Source organism: Bemisia tabaci, chromosome 1 (assembly GCF_918797505.1).
Source record: "Bemisia tabaci chromosome 1, PGI_BMITA_v3".
Taxonomy (NCBI): Eukaryota; Metazoa; Arthropoda; class Insecta; order Hemiptera; family Aleyrodidae; genus Bemisia; species Bemisia tabaci.
Window position 1 is genome coordinate 53211231 of NC_092793.1, and position 15612 is coordinate 53226842.

General features: G+C 41.8%; 1 protein-coding gene across 1 annotated transcript in view; it reads right to left on the bottom strand.

The window, feature by feature from the left end:
- The window catches only part of sha (shavenoid), a 146048-nt gene that overhangs the window by 50150 nt on the left and 80286 nt on the right, over window positions 1-15612 (bottom strand). The window contains exon 4 of the mRNA XM_019062608.2: window positions 2467-2637. Within this exon, the coding sequence (XP_018918153.2) occupies window positions 2467-2584 (118 nt within the window). The 5' untranslated portion in view covers window positions 2585-2637. The remainder of the gene's footprint in view (window positions 1-2466; window positions 2638-15612) is intronic.

The window sequence follows — 15612 nt, forward strand, 5'->3', positions numbered from 1 at the left end:
CTACTCAAGCTGGTACTCGACATGTAATGGGCGAGATCATGCGATGAGTGCGATGACTAATAAGGTAGCAGAGGCAGCGGCAGAAGGCGCGGCGCCGGCCGGTGAGCGCTCCTCGCTCAGCGATCACAACTTATTTGTTCTGCCGCCGCCGCCACCAACACGTCGCGTTGCCCGGGACTCCGATCATCATCGAGCTGTTGAAATACTCACCGATTCCTCTTAATACTCATCGATGCCTCTCATATCACCGGAACTCCGCGGTTCATTCTAATATGCTGGTTACACGCTCAAATTCCCATCAATTTCCGATAAAATGGTGACTGGTGCGCACCATCTACCATCAAATTTCTGCGGCCTGCAGAAATTTGATGGTAGATGATGGAACTGCGGGGCTCATCCGTCATCTGATTTCCACACAACCGTGCTTATTTCATGCTTATTTCAATCAGCACGCTGTTTTAAATAATTTTACTCATTAATCTAGATAACTGTCGACCGCCATCTTGGCCATCATTTTGATCGGAATTTGACGGAAATTTGAGCGTGTAACCAGGCCATAAGACCCGAACACAGGTGACGACTAACGACCCAGAAACTGTAGATCGGTGGTGGCCTACGAAAAAACGTGACACACATAGAGCAGTCGTTCGATAGGCGGGCGGGAAGTGGAAATGACCAATTGCTATCTTCTTCATAACCTAAAATACCTACGTGGGATCTTACGGGATTTTTTACACTAAATGATTTAGCGTTTTAATCGTAAACTCACTTGAAGAATAGCTAGATTTCATTTCTGGACAAAGACTTTCAATCAGTTATGGTTGCGAATTTGATGTAAGTCATTGTTTAGCAACAGTCTCAGAGGGAGCACTGGAAACCGACTCCTTGTCCTATCCTAATTGTTGCTACTAGTGTGTCACGAAATTCACCATTGGAGTAGCATAGGATCCCCCTATCTATAGTTTCTAGATCGTTGGTGAAGACTGAAGACCCTCAGCCTCCACGAATCGCTTGAGGCAAATTTTCGCAATTGAATCTGGTACGTTCGTGTACAGAGACAATATGTTGAGGGTATGGATTCGATTGACATGAATCAATCGACGTGAGCCGATCGACGAATTATTAAAAAAACCGGTGTCGACTCGATCGACATGAATCAATCGAGAAATAAATATGTAAACTGATCGACAACAATTCAATCGACAAATGTGAATCGACGCAGCTCTGTCGATCGGTGTACGTCAATCGATTCACGTTTATCTTTTTCGATCAACAAGGCCGGATTAAGGGGGTGGCCACATGGGCCGCGGCCCATGGAGGTAAATTTAGGGGGCGGCAAATTTTGCAATTTTTTTTTTAAATGTAGATATAAAAACAAAATTGCAAACGGAAAAAAGCGACAAAATCTTGCATTTCCTGTGAGTATCGTAATTTCTAATTTTGTCGTTTTGCGGTGATACAAAAGACAGCACCTTTAATTAGTCGAGTTATGAGAGAAACCAAACAGTAAACACGCAATTTGACCAGAACGCTCATTTATGAACATTCTTGGCCGTTTTGGTCTGACATTAGAATCTGAATTTTGTCAGTGACATTTTTGTGTCAGAAGGTTGGCTGCCCTTTCATTAGTCTAGTTGAGAGAGAAACCGTTGGGTTTTGGCGCAATTTGGCCTGGAGCGACGCGGTGCAGAGAGCAAAGATAACGAGGACTTGAGATGAAAAGGAAAGGCCCTCGACGCGGCGGTCGGCATGTAACACATATTAGCGCCTACAAGACTGCATGAATACTTCACGCATAGCGTCAAACACAGTGCGGTCAGCAGCGGTCGCCGTGTAACGCATAGCGCCTACAAGACTGCATGAATACTTCACGCATTGCGTCAAACACAGTGCGTTCAGCAGCGGTTGGCGTGAAAGGCATAGCGCCTACAAGATTGTAGGAATACTTCACGCATTGCGCCAAACAAAGTGCGATCAGCACGGCGCGGAGGTGGAAGTTAAAATTATTGAACCACTTTTATGATTGTTCTTTCATAACTTTTTCGTTTATTTCTTATTAACGGAATGCATTGTCCACACAGAGACAGGTCTACGGAACTTCACTTTCGCGCCAAGTTCCGTGAATTTTTGCTATTAGTGTTGACACGGCTTCCGCAAACAATGTATCTAACACGAGTAAACGCGTCTTATGCATCCCTCTCCCTGCGGCACGTTCACTTGACGGTTTTTATTGATGCGTTTCAAAACGAATGAGATGGACGCGGCAAAGTACAGGCGGCCCATAGGCGGCAAGTAGGTAAATCCGGCCCTGTCGATCAATTCATGTCGATCGAACCCACACCCTCCCAATACGTTTGAGAGGTAAAAGTTACCATGGGCATCCGTAGACCAACTTTCCTCGATTTTGATTTCGTTGAAAAGCTCCTTAAATACTGGTGGAGCTAATTTGTCATAAAAGAAACTTACCAGAGGTTGAGAAGATGTCACCTAGGTGGTGTCTGGTGATAACGAGAGGGGGAGGGTTTCCATTGAGCGCTATGACCGTCGTAACCAGCAGCACTAACGCCAACCATAGCCACCGCATTGTGGTCGTTCATCTCATCGCAACTACTCCTCCACCGCCGCAAACACCAAACTCTGTAACACAAAAAATTTCATCGTCATTTTCTGCTAAACAGTGGCAAAACTTCTTCCAAAAAGTAACACCAAAAGTGAAAGAGAATTTATGCAAATTAATGAGGAACACAGGCATTAGATTAAGGTATTCGATTGGGTTCCGCCCGGAAGAAGGCGGCGTGGACGTCCAGTACCTAAAAGGTTGTCGAGAGGGAGTGGAGAGGGAGATCAGACGGTGTAATCTGCCCGATGATTTGTGGTAGGATCGATTCCTATGGCGATTTGGAGTCGCAGAGCGCTCTAGTGCGCTGAGGTAGCGGTTTGATATATATGGATGAGGAGCACAGGTTTACCACTTGCCATAAACTTCAAGTGATCTCCCACCTCCCCCTGAGCCGTAGCCGGATTCAGACACTTCAAACGTGGGTAGCGGAGGAGGGGGTGTGTCCAGGGGCTTCTACAGAAAATTTTAGACATTTTGAAGCATCTAAAATGCAATTTGAGTCTACTTCGTCATGAATAACACCAAATATAGGCGTCCCTCCTTCTTTGCTCCGTTCTTTCCTTCATTCTTTCTTCCCTTTTTCCTCCCTTTTTTTTCGGACGGACAGGGGGTGGCACTCCCCTTAGTTGGAGCCATTTAGTAACCGAATCATCTCGAAATTTTACGAAATATTTTGGCATAATTGATCATAATGAGGTGCCATGGCTCCGTATTTTAACTCGTGAAAATTTTTGAGAACATGTATTAATAATCTGGAAACACTTAATATCAGCTCAAATTTTCTCATAGGTTCTTCACCCAAACTAATTTCTCAATATGTGTTGGCATTATGAAGTCGGTTATTTTATTTTACCTGGAAATCTACGTCGCTACTTCCTTTTTCCGCGGTGTGAAACTGCAAAATATACTCTGTTTTTGATACGAAGACTCTCTGACCGGATAGAGGTTCAAGGATATGAGAGAACATTTATATAAATAGACCCTTTCAAAAAGAGGATTCACAATGAAGAATTCGGTGTTTTTGGCAGAGTTAATTAACAAACAAGACGTATCAAGAGCACTCCAGGGCAAACAGTCGTGATGATTAATTTTTAGCGCCTGAGCTAGGCGCTGGGAGATCCAGGAGCACAGTGGAATCCGTCAAGTCATGCTGTGGATCTACTTTTGATTGCCAAAGATCAGATGATCATCAAGTAGCTGTGTGTAATGGTTTTCTTTTAAATTTTTATTTGGTCTCCGATTGCGATATTACAAATCCCTACTCATGTTTTGTTTTTTTGAAGAAAAATTACTGACTGCAGATATTTTCAAAATTTCTTTCGGAGTTGATCACCCATTCGAAAATTTTATCAAGACTTTCAAAAAATTTCGTTTATTAGCTTTCTCTAAAAAATAATCAAACATAGCCGGAGAATTTTAACGCTTAAATGGAGGTACGCATTTTTTTACTTCAGCAATCGCTTTAGGTAAATACAAATGACAAATTAAAAGTCATCTCAATATTTAGAGCATATTGGTGTAAGCGGATAACCTTTAAGTGATCAATTTTTGAAAATGGAGTGTTCGTCAAAATAAAAAAAATACTGAAAATATTCAGCTACTTTAGACATTTCACACAGTATTTGACATCACACTCCATTCCGAGTTTTCTTTTTAAAGTGCCAGGCCTCCACTCATAGAAGCTTCAGATTAAAAGAAGACTTTGCTACGGTCTCAAGGCGGCTTCGATATAGTCGTGCTGTACTCACTACTCCCACACTGATACATCTCCCATCGCTACTGGAGGAGGGTATTGGAAATCTTGCATATGTTCACACGTTTTTATGTCGAGTCGGAATCAAGATCATTCGACGTGATATGCAGCATCCGTGAAACCGGTTTCTTTTCCGCTCTCCCAACTTCTCAGTCTCAGGCTCCAAAAGAGAAGCCTTAAATTCAGGTTTAACACATAGAGGAAATTTAACTTTGGCACAGCTTTTTGACGCTCTGTAACTCAACGGAATGAAGTCATTTTTACTGAGGTCCCATGAAATTAAAAAGTAACAAGCGCCTAACCTGCGTAATGTGAGCGTTACGCAGGTTGTCATAGGAGATTTAATGCATGCGCTTTTGTGAGCAAAAGCGCATGCATTAAATGTCCTGCGCCTAACCTGCGTAATGTGAGCGTTACGCAGGTTGTCAAAGGAGATTTAATGCATGCGCTTTTGTGAGCAAAAGCGCATGCATTAAATCTCCTGCGCCTAACCTGCGTAATGTGAGCGTTACGCAGCTTGTCAAAGGAGATTTAATGCATGCGCTTTTGTGAGCAAAAGCGCATGCATTAAATCTCCTGCGCCTAACCTGCGTAATGTGAGCGTTACGCAGGTTGTCAAAGGAGATTTAATGCATGCGCTTTTGTGAGCAAAAGCGCATGCATTAAATCTCCTTTGACAATTTCGCATGATATCTCGTGTAATGCTACATAAAATACGTTACAATGGTATTCAAATATTTCTGAAAGTGTAGTGATTGGTTTCAATTATTTTCTTTCTTTTTTCTTTATCATGCACTAACGATGCAATCTTTATTTGAACATTTGACATTCCTTACACAACCGAATTGTATGTTATGAGTAGTGAAGTCGACGCAAAATTACTTTAGAGTGCTATACAGGAGATCAACCGTCACCAGCTTAGTATTGAAAGTAAATTCAAGAACAAGAATTAATAAGATACCTAGCGAATCTTCTGTTGCACTTAATTAAAAGTGCGGAAACTTATTTTGAGCCCCCTCCCCTCTCATCCGCTCACGCCTAGGAACCACTACCATATTTTTTATCATAGAGGTCTCCATGAGATCAAGTTTCCATATTTATTCTATGAACTCTCGTTAACGGCATCCACCACGTATCTCAAACAGCACCAAACCCTCATAGCACGACACAATGAAGCTTCGCTGTCGTATACGACATAAATGTTTTTTTACCATGCTGTCGAATTCAACCAACAGAATAAGATTCTGTGACAAATGCACGAGACTCAAAGACCGTATATTTTAGAGATTCACACTGATATTTTCCCCATAGGTGATGTAAAAGTTATTTTTGGAAGTCAACGCTCAACTTTGCTTAGTGATGATCCATGCCCAACAAGTTGAGCAATTTATCATTTCAGCAGAACGAACCTAATCCGCAAAACTCGCGCAGCAAAAAGCTCACCACGACTTTCATCAGTCATTATTAGGCGAATTTTATTTGATTTGTTGCTCAAGAAATTGCTCATCAAACAATTAGTAGGCTGAAAATAGCGTGAACCTTCGAATTCAACGTTTACCTCGCCGGTTTACAGTGCTTTTAGATTGTCAGTGCCGAGTCTCTGAAGAGACCCATTTCCCTGAAACGACGAATCTGACAACAATGTTTCCGGTCGGTTGAGCTCCGAGGCCTCCTTGTAAAATCGGTCGTCAGCCAATCGCCTCGCGCGAATGGATACTACAACGCGAAATGTCCAATCGGCGGAAGTCAATTTGCGAGCGGCAGCGGACACGGCTGAACTGAAAATTCAATCCATTTTTTTTTTCGCTCTTCTCTAAAACGCCTCCTTGAGTAGGTCACTCGAGTGGTGAACAGCCCGATCGCTGATTTACGTATAGACTAGGTTCATTCGTGACCGGAGACATTTGGACAGTGTCTAGGAGAAGAAACCTACCTCCTTTGAATCTTCAGCCTTCGATCGCGTACGAACTCACCAGCACCGGGGCTCACGTAAAAATAAGAGAAGCTCCTTTCACTTAGGCACTAATATGCATAAACGAGATTAGCGCCCAGATGCACAGCGTTCGCTGCCAATATTTTTATGTATTATTTTGCAAACGATTACTCTCTCGTCTATTCTCTCTTCTGAGAAGGGGGGGGGGTATGGTGAGAGGGGGATTAGCATCCTGTGTTGACGCCCCAATGCGATGCACTAACTAGTGCCGTTAACATCTCGGCTGCACAGACCCTTGGAACCGGTTGTCGTAGGATTCCACCGGCATTTCTAGCTTGTTAATTCATTTTTAAATAAATGTTCCTTAAATCGAGTGATAAGTAAATGATAGCCTACAAGCTGGGCAGCGGCACCGGAGCGCGTGCTCCGCTGTTTATTTTAGCATATTTGGCGCACGTTTGTCGGAGGTGCAAGGCTCCACTTTTTATTTCCCTTTTGAATAGCGTCGTTAACCACCTGATGTGCCTGGCGACTGACGACGTTGATGTTAGGTCGCGACGAGGAGTCGGGTCGGGAAAGGTGCAATAAGGTAGCCAGGACCGTCGCGAGGGGCTGAGTACGCACTCTCGTGGAGCGCCGACCATTGGGGGGGGGGGGGGGAGGCGCCAAAGTTGTCGCAATTTTTTTACTTTTTTAATTTTTCAATGGTTCTATAATGTTTATCGATCCTATTGTCCCTTTTTTCCGCCTTCTTTTTCTACCTCATATTTATCTATTTTTGCTTCTCCTTCCTTCCTTTTTATCTTCTTCTTCCGTTTCTTCGTCTTCTTTCTGCTATCCTCCTCCTTCTCCCTTCTCTGCTACCTCTTTCACTGCTTCCTCTTTATCTTCTTCCTCATATTCTTTTCCTTTCTTATCCATTTCCTCCTACTCTTCTTCTTCTCCTCCTCCTCCACCTCCTTATGCTTCTTCTGATTCCTCTTTCTTTTCTTTCTTTTCTTCTTCTTTTTCTTATTCTCTCAATTCAGCAAAAAAAAAAAACAATTAGGTTGAGAACCCAACTGGGTCATTTCCAAATATCGCAGTAATGACCCAATAATTTAGGTCACCAACTCAAATGTTGCTATTCTACCCCCATTTGAGTTGCGGTACTACCACAATTAATTAGAAACGCCCATATCGTCCAGAAAAATGGGGTAGTGCCACAATTTTAGGGGATTACCCCAGACACTTTTTTTCTAAGTTCATTAATCATTGAGGGGGGTGGGTATTTGTGTAAAATTTGCTGCAACTGTTATCGAATGAGCTTGATCGATAAACGTCATTGCTGAAATAGGAATTCATCGATAAATGTCATTGGAAAACGATTCAACAATCTGCCAGCAGTAACTCTAAAAATATTAAGCCACGCGTGCTCACAGATCCACTGAATCAATTTTCTATTAGTCATTTGTCTCGTTTGGTAGAAAAATTTGAATGATATGGTTAGAAAAGATTTTAAATCACGAGAAGCACATACTTTCAATTCTTCCCCGCCATCATATGTTTGTAATAAATTATCAACTGACTTTTATTCTATGCCGTAGGTTTGAACGCTAGATCGAACTGGAGCTTGATTAACCAATTTGGCAGCAATCGAACGAACATCAATTGCAGGTGGATTGCGTGTCTTTCCTATTCCCAGCGGGTGTTTTCACAGCAGGAAACAGGGGCTTGGAGGTGGTCGAACATACCTTACGCAGGGCTAATTACCCGTTACCGAAGTGAATAAACAAGATCAGGACCTAAGAAACCTCCAGGCACTCGATAAGATTGGTTTTTACAGCACTTCGCGTGCACCAGAGCATATGGTTCCTAATGTGTAATAATTTTAAATTTTACAATCCTTGGGTGCTACTTGTAAGTACATGTGCACCCTCAAGGTTTGCCCCGGCAGAACAGAGTCTTCTCAATTTCACTCACCTTGGGCTGAAACAAGCTCTTGATAAAAATATCTTGGAAAGACAAGCTTAGCTCATAAAAGTATTGATTTGACTGTTTTGCCTCAGAGAATTCCGACGATTTACAATAAAAAAGAGTGGATTCTATCTTCAAATATGATAACGATACAGAGACCAATTGATGAAAGTTGAAAAAAAAAAAAGAGAAAAAAAAATGCTCATTTTGAGGGCTCATCGCAGGGTAAAGAGGTCTGCCGTTTCTCAGACAAAAGATCATTTACATATATGTCAACGTCGCAAATTACCTTCATGGAGCACATTTTTGAAATTTCTGACTGAAAATTTCACTGATCCTTTTGTAAACTACAGAGCAAAATTAGCACAAATTCGGACAGAAATTACGCAGCTTCTTTCTTATGAAAAATTGAATTGTTTGAATCAATTTTTCAACCTCAGAATAAGGTTACGTTTAACCCTCGTCAGTTGAGCAACGAGTTAAGAGATGGACGCAGATCGCATGAGGAGAAAACCAAGAAAGAGGGAAAAATAAAACATCTTCATTCACGGGAATCACGTAGTTCGATGGAGATGGTTTGCGATTCATGGAATGTTCGCATCAACACGTGGTCTGAGCACTCAAATTAAGCCAATTTCGATGACGCTGACCATTTAAATAATCATGACATACATTCGAGCCCCCCCCCCCTTCTCCTCCTCGACGTTTGCGCGAAAATATTCATGGCTATTGATTGAAGTCGTCATCTCATTAACCACGACTCGTCTCTTTTTTTTTTTGTCGCTCGAACTTATCTCTCATTTTCTCGTTCACTCACTTTCTCCGCCCCCTTGCCGGCCTGCCTGCCTCTCTCTCTCTCTTCATTTTTCTCTTTCCTCTCTCCCTTTGTCGCCCCGCCTCTCTTCCTTTTCTACGCACTTCTTAATGAGACAAGAATGGTTTATTTTTATGAGTTTCTAATAATCCGGCGGCACCCAAGAATCAACCGAGCTGCTGGCATCACGTGGCGCCATCTCTTATTTCCTGAGCGTGTTTCCATGTTCTCGGAACCGGTATGTCCCTCATTACGCCCTCATTAGAATTTTACGGGCCTGTGGGGTGGACAAACTATAAATTGCTGCGAGTCATTCATTCAAGAGGTTTACATGAGCCTATAATTCACAAACGGTTCCAAAAACGATGCTTATCAGGATTCATCAAGGGGAAAAAAATATGAATAATCGAAAAAATTAGGGGGGGAGTTCGTTTCTTACTCCGCGTGAAAATAATGCCTTTTAGTAAATATTTCTTGCAAAAACTTAAAGCGTACAATTTATTCTTTTCGGGGCGATCTAGAATTCATTTCATTCATTTTTTAAAATACAAAAAACCCTATCTTGTAAAAATCCTAATTTTTCGAGCTGCGCTACTTCAAAATCTCAATCAAAAAGGATGTTCAGTTTTATCTGTAATGCACTCTTTTTCATTTCTCTGGATTATTTATCGACACCCAAAAGAAGACGACAGAGATGGACTTTTGGCGGAGATCTTCTAAAATCTTGAAGAGAAAACGTGTCATAACTCAGAAGTAAACGTGCCTAAGTCCGAGAGATCATGGACACTAATGAGAAAATTGTGCACGACTATGGAACATATTATAAATATTGATAGGGCCGAGTTTTCAAGAATTAGAAAAACCCTTTTTTTCGGTGCCTATTCCATGTCTGCGCACAGCGTGCCTCCATACTCGTCTGAGCTTGCATTTAACTACTTAAATCAGGGAGATAACGTCTTAATTTAATAATTGATTGATAAAATTACAATTTGAAACTGGTTGTGCAAAATTTCACCGCGGCGACATTTCATCATTCCAAAATTTTATTGCAACGAAATTCCACCGTTGTTAAATTTAAAGCAAATACTATTTCTTTTCTTTTCACCAAGCTTAGAACTAGCCAATGATACATGGTACGTATTTCTTCGGGCGCGTTTAAAAATTATTGCCTCTTCGAGCAATGTATTCTTTGGACTGAAATGGAATGAGGCGATCCCCTATCGAGAAACTTTACACTCGCTTCGCCGTTTCTACTGAAAGAGCAATGATTCACCATGGATGTGGATCCAGCAACTGTAGCACCTCAGTCTGCGCGCGCGAGCAATGGAACCTCGACAGTTCCGTTCGCAAAATCGGATCTTGGCAACCGCTACTTTATACTTTTTATTGGCGGAAAGGGTCCTGCACTTGTTATTACCTCGCACTTTTTTCCCAGAATGGTAAGAGCACACTTCTCGCGGTAGAGATGCAATTAAGTTGGGCTTGCTCGTGGTATAGTCAGCGAGGCAACGTGCATCTACCTATGACGTCACTACCGTGTCGCGTTTCGCGCGCGCGCACATGCCTTCATATGAAGAAAGTCTAGCACTCAGTTGAGCACTGACGAGCAGGCCTCATGTTCTCGGCACTCAATGATACTTAATAAGCGCACTTGCTACACATGAAATAGAGAAACTAGGATAGCGAGTTGAACTCGGAACCCAGGTCGTCGTAAAGTAAAGCTGTTTACTTTTGTAACCGCGCGTTAAAGTCTCTCGGCCGATGGAAAGGATATATCGAAAGTCGTCGCGACCACTCTGTCCATTACAGGTAAAATATTGAGGTTCGGTAGATCGAACCAAAGTATATCGATGCGACTCAGTAATCCCTGTTGAATTCGGATTAACCTGTTGCAGGCTTTAACCAGCGTTGCCAAATCGCAAAGTAACATTTTTCTTTTTTATTTGCTGTTCATACTCAGTCCTTCTTGTTAGAAATTAATTACAATGAACATATTTTGCTATGGCTCCTAAATCTCCATTAATGAACTGAGATGCAGAGAATTTGCTTTTCAAAATTGCGCCTTTTACATGTAAAAGCGTTTAATAAATGGATTATTTGGTGTTGTTACACTGGATATATGTATAATACAGGAAATGGAACATTATTTAATGTATATAAGTGAGAAAACGGGTCCCTCATTACATCATTGAGGGGGTTTCTAGCACTACAAATAGCTTTTTCTCGGATTTTTTTAAGCGCAAATTTCACCACCATCCTCTTCCCTCATTATTCGAAGTGCGTTTGCATCATACGGATCTTATTCGTGAAATATGCTGCTTTCGGTAGGATCTCCCTCCTTTCCTTCCATTTTCATTGGTTTACCCACTTAATGTGGACCGAAAATCAATTTCTCTGATTGCAATCAAGCAATGCTTCCAAGTTGTATCGTCACGTGACATAATTCATCAGTGACCCCACCTACTATCGCAAACTTAGATCCGCCCCCCCCCCCCTTTCACCACCCATTCGGTGTTTTTCATCCGAAAGCATTTCTCGGAAGTTTTGATCATGCCAATTTTTATTAATTAATTCGTCCTCTTGAAAAATCGTAGCTGGTTCTGTTTCCAGCTTCTTAGCGTCTTCATTTTGTCAGTTAGACACACGAACGTATACATTTCAAAGTTGCAAAATTTTCACTTGCAATTGCATTTTTACAAGGAAAGTGTCAGGCATATCTGACTGAAATTTTCATTTATTTTTCTGTCTAATTGCTTCCGAAAAATCAGCATCATTTTGCACAGAAATCACAGTCGTATTCTTGTGAGAAATCGGATGGTTAGGGTCAATTTTGCAACATCAGAATGGAGTTACGTTCCTTTGTATGGGAAACGATGATTTGGGCCGCGTTAAGCAGAAAGGAACCAAGCAACATCAGATGTTGCCAAATTTAATCGGGCAATTTAATTTTATACATGACAACGGTTGTGCGGATTTTTGTGAATTTTCTGCATGGTGCAAAGCAAATTTCTTAAAATTTTCAAAAGAATCCTTACAGACGTTCTCTTGTAAAAAATTAAATTGTCCAGTTAAATTTGGCAATTCCTTATGTGGCTTGGTTCCTTTCTGCTGAACGCGGTCCATTTATGAATGCAGTGGCGTGGCGTGCATGATCGATTATCGATATTTCGCCATTAGTAGCTATGGTAAAGAATCGCTTATTAAGGTGTTCGCTGCGAACACCCTGTTCATCGATCCAATTCCATAGGTTTAAATGGCAGATCAATCGATTTATCGCAAAGCACGCCACGCCACTGTATGAATGATACGACGTTTAAACTTATTCTTTAGCGGATGATTTGGCAGCGGTGGCGTGGAGTTTTCAGCTTGATGACTGTTTTTAATGCTCCGCGACGAGCGGCTATTTTTTATGGTCTGGCTTGTCATTGACCGGAGGAAAAAGCCCCGTGCGCCAGTTTGAATAAGTAACATGACAGGGCTTTTACCCGGTCGAGAGGATAAAACAGAATGTGGGGTAAGTCGGGAATAGTGCAAATGGATTATGTCATACACGTCGTGTGGCGGCGCAGCGGCACTGGAGCCCGGGATCGGCAGGAATTCCAGAACTGGCCTCCATTCAGACCTGGCTACTGACCCAAGGGTAACTCATGAAAACTATGAGGTCGTTAGAACCCGTAGATAACTCGTTCCTTCCGCATTTTTGTCCTGTGAAATCAAATTAGAGTTTTCTTCGAGTAAGGCTCGGCCTATTTTGAGTGCCCTCCTGTATGAGGCCTTCACTCACCTCGTGCCTCGAGGCCATATTAATAAGCGTTGCTTACCATTTTTCAACTTGATAGAAGCTTGTGGAGTTTAACTTGAAACTGGAGGGGATGCAAGAAAATGCTGACGCAGTAAATTTTATTTCATTTGACTGAAAATTAACTTACTTCCTTTGAATTTTGAGTGAAAATCGAGGTACGCCCTTAAGCCGCGGGTGCGACGATTTTAAGTCAACACATTCTTAATCCTGAACTGTCTCGGAGTAACCTAATGCTCTGGTTGATTTCACCGGACATTTGGTCGATCAACCTCGACGAAATCATTTTGGTTAACATAAACAAAATAATGTTAACCCAAAGTGACCAAATTGATGGACTTTTTTACTGTGTGCCCACATAACTACATTTTAAAATCATCGCACCAACAATCTAATCTATGTGATCCAGTTAGGCTAACGTTGAATATTGGACGTCAACGTTATTTTTCGCCTAAATGATAGCTCAACTCTGACTTTTCATTAGGAGAATCTGAACATTAATTTCTGAGAGAAATTCTACACTGTGGGATTGATAGCAGTGCGGGTATCTAAAATATGTTGAGGTGCAAATGAATTTAAAAGAAGACGTCAAAGATATGCGGTAGTGAAGAATGAACCGACAGAACGGGAGTAATTGATACTTGTATCGCGGAATTCGATCTCGTGTGACAAAATCGATGATTTACGAGACAGGATCAGTGGACAAAATATATATGATCCCAGATGTACGTTGGCAAATCGGATTATTCATTCCACACTCACAAACTATTGAGTTGTAGACGACCATTATTCCGTCCGTGCTGTCCCCTCCCTCCTCTCTGCTTGGCATATCCGTCTTACTTCTGAACTCTAAAGTCGCTTTTTATTTCTTAATCGTAATCGGCCGGATTGGTTAAAGTTTCCGGTTTTTTTTCGAGCGCTAGGATGTATCAGCAGTCGATTGGAACGAGAGCAACACTATTATTGACTCTTAATCTTTCCAACGTTGCCAGTTGCCACCGAGGATTGTATTCAGTCAATTTTAAGTGGTTTCTGTTATAACTTCTGTGATTTTAGATTTGCATCGGCTGGCATCTATGGCCTTTATATCAGCGCTTCTTACTGTATTGATGTTCGCGCCGACTGCCTAGCTGCAAAATTTCAACGTTAGTCTGACAAATTTTCTTTTTTCACCTGTTGCATTCAAAATTTGAATACTAGACAGATTTTCTCGAATATAATTTTCCTAATGCCTGTTTCTATTTTAGGCTTCATCTACATAATATATAAAAAGACAGGTTAATTAAATTGAATAGTTTGATGAAAATTTTTGGTAAAGGGAAGGAAGTCTTCATATTTCACCGTATTGTGCAACGGGTATGCATATCATTATTTGGCAACAGTGTAAGTTTGTCACGATGGCTACCACAAGTCTGAATAACTGCATTAATAGCTCATTATGCACTAACCGGGGTCTGCTGCATCCAATGCCCAAAATAGGTGATTTTACACGCATTGCTTATTTGATGCTCTAATCCCATTTTAACTTCCATTTTACGACTCAGCTATTTGTATCCGGCCGAGTTTGGAGGTTAGGTAATTAGGTGCCGCTCTACTGCTGCACTGGGGAAGAACGCTGATTGAGCCGTCAGACGTTGCCAAAATTTTCTTTGATGAAATAAGAATTTCCCGGAAGAATGATGCGTGTTTTTCTTCAAAGTTTTCAGATTTTTTCAATTTAATTTAATCTTAAATATCTGAAAATATCAAAGAAAACTATTTATAACTTTCCTTTAAAAAAGGAATACTTTATCAAAGGGAATTTGACAACATTCAAATGTTCATACGGCGTTTTACCTACCATGCCAGTATAATATTCTACTCGCTTAGCAACGGATTCTGATCATATAATCATCCGCTTTTAACACTAAATTTACAGGATTTATGCGGAAGCCATCTTTCTGAGGAGTGTAGTTTTATTTATTTATTTATTTATTTTTTTTTTCATTTCAACAGACCCAGCGGGGGCTGTCTCCCCATTATTCTGTGCTGAATTTTTTAAGAACATTTTGCCGTATCGGTTTGATCATCAGAACGGCTGATTCTAGGTCGATATGCCCAAATACAAATCCCAGTGGTGGCAAACATTTTAAAGAGTGAGTCTGTACAGACTGTTTCCACTGTGTCTGCAATTCCTGCTGGGTACCTACAAAATGAAAGCCAACACGTTCTTAAACATTGAACATGCAGGTAAGTCATAGCAGCAGAATGCTGAAGTCCCAAAAGTAAAAGCTACCACCATTGCCAAGATATCAGTGGAGGGTCTCTTGGCTCTGAATCTAGATGATTTATCTCTAAAGGATTATTAAGAGACGTAGCAACAACGTGAAGACGGCGCGTGGATGTCGCGTGGCGCCCGGACATGGGATCCACCCGCACGGGATTGGCGCCGGCGGTCGGCGGGCCAGGTCCTGGGCGATGGCATGCGGGGTCGATAGGTCAATGGTTGTGATGTTGTGATCTCGCTGGCGCAGCCGGAGTCGGGCATTCGCAGTCGCTCCTTTCTTGATGAGCCGACCTTCCGATACCGACCAACGACGACGCGAGCGCACGATGAATCCGCCAACTCCCGCACTCTGCGCCACGCCCACATACCCGATCCCAAGCCCAATTCGCCAGCACGGTAGCCATAATCTCCCCGCATTTTTATTGCTTTACACCTGGAGTAAAAAATAAACTTCGCCTCATCTGAAACCAT